The sequence below is a fragment of the Medicago truncatula genome, chromosome 2 (genome assembly GCF_003473485.1).
Source record: "Medicago truncatula cultivar Jemalong A17 chromosome 2, MtrunA17r5.0-ANR, whole genome shotgun sequence".
In the NCBI taxonomy this organism is placed as follows: domain Eukaryota; kingdom Viridiplantae; phylum Streptophyta; class Magnoliopsida; order Fabales; family Fabaceae; genus Medicago; species Medicago truncatula.
The window spans coordinates 15,198,748-15,199,999 of record NC_053043.1 but is presented as its reverse complement, the minus strand read 5'-3'; the positions used below and the strand labels follow the sequence as shown (position 1 = coordinate 15,199,999).

The 1,252-nt window shown below is 40.1% G+C and overlaps 1 protein-coding gene across 1 annotated transcript; it reads right to left on the bottom strand.

The window, feature by feature from the left end:
- Nucleotides 1-262: 262 nt before the first annotated feature.
- LOC112419352 (uncharacterized) lies at nt 263-988 on the bottom strand. Its single transcript, XM_024776954.1, has one exon. It carries the CDS (start codon nt 986-988, stop codon nt 263-265), a length of 726 nt encoding a protein of 241 aa, XP_024632722.1.
- Between the last annotated feature and the right edge of the window lie 264 nt (nt 989-1,252).

Genomic DNA, 1,252 nt, shown 5'->3' with positions numbered 1-1,252 from the left:
CACAAAAGGAATCGTGTCAGTTCTACAATTCAAAACTGAAGTTGCTTCTGACAACCAAGATGTAGGAATATTAACACCCATCATCATACTTCTGTTAAAATTTACCTTCAGCCCCGACACCTCCTTAAAAAGTAACAGCACAGCCTGAATCGTACGCACATTCAACCAACTCTTTTCACCAAGAATGAGAGTATCATCAACAAACTGAAGATGAGAAAACCTGACCCCCATTTGGACTCCCACCCCATACGGTTGAAAGAGATCATTTTCCACCAAGGCCTTCATCAAGACGTCGAAAACTTTGGCCGGCAATAAAAATAAGAATGGCAATAAAAGCAATAAAAGTCGAATTCACACCCTTCGTCAATTTCCCATTTCGGTGGAATTCCACTAAAAACCTCATGAGATCGTCTTTTAGTTCATGCCAATAATCCTTGATGAACCCAACATTTATGCCATCAGGTACGGGACTTTTCAAACTCTCACAATCCCAAATTGCATGTTTAACCTCTTCCAAAGAAAATGGACGCACCAAATTACCCGCCTGTGCATAAGTCAATTTTCGAAAATTCAATCCTTGGATTCCAGGTCGCACCACATCAGAGGAACTATAATGACTTGCAAAATGATTGAAGACAGCTATCCGAATATTCTGAACCCCTTCCACAATGACACCATCAACATGAAGTAAATGTAAAGGATTCCGACGTTGCCTGTTTGACATCATATTATGGAAAAATTTAGAATTCGCATCTCCTTCCTTTACCCAATTCATCCCTGCCTTCTGCCAATTCATAATAGTATGCACATGAGACAAAGAATGCAATTCAATTGACAACTCGCGAATCTCCTTTGTTTCAGCCTCAAGCAAATCGAACTCCTCCCCTTTAGTGTCTAGGGAGGAAATTCTATTGTTTACCTCCAAAATCTTGCCTTCAATGTTCTTGGTATGTTGTTGATGCCACTCCTTGAGACAAATTTTAATCATTTTTAGCTTTATTTTCAGGACATAATCGCCTCAACCATCGAGTCTGAAAGAATTCAATTTTCCACGAACAAACTCAACATACCCAACATAATCAAACCAACACTTCATCAACCGTAAAGGTCGGGGACCCCAATTAGCTTCATCAACATTAAGAACCAGCGGTACATGATCAGAAAGGCCCTGTTGATGACCGACCTAAATACAATTTGGCCAAGAATCACACCATTTTGCAGACACGAAAAATCGATCAATCCTGCTCATCGA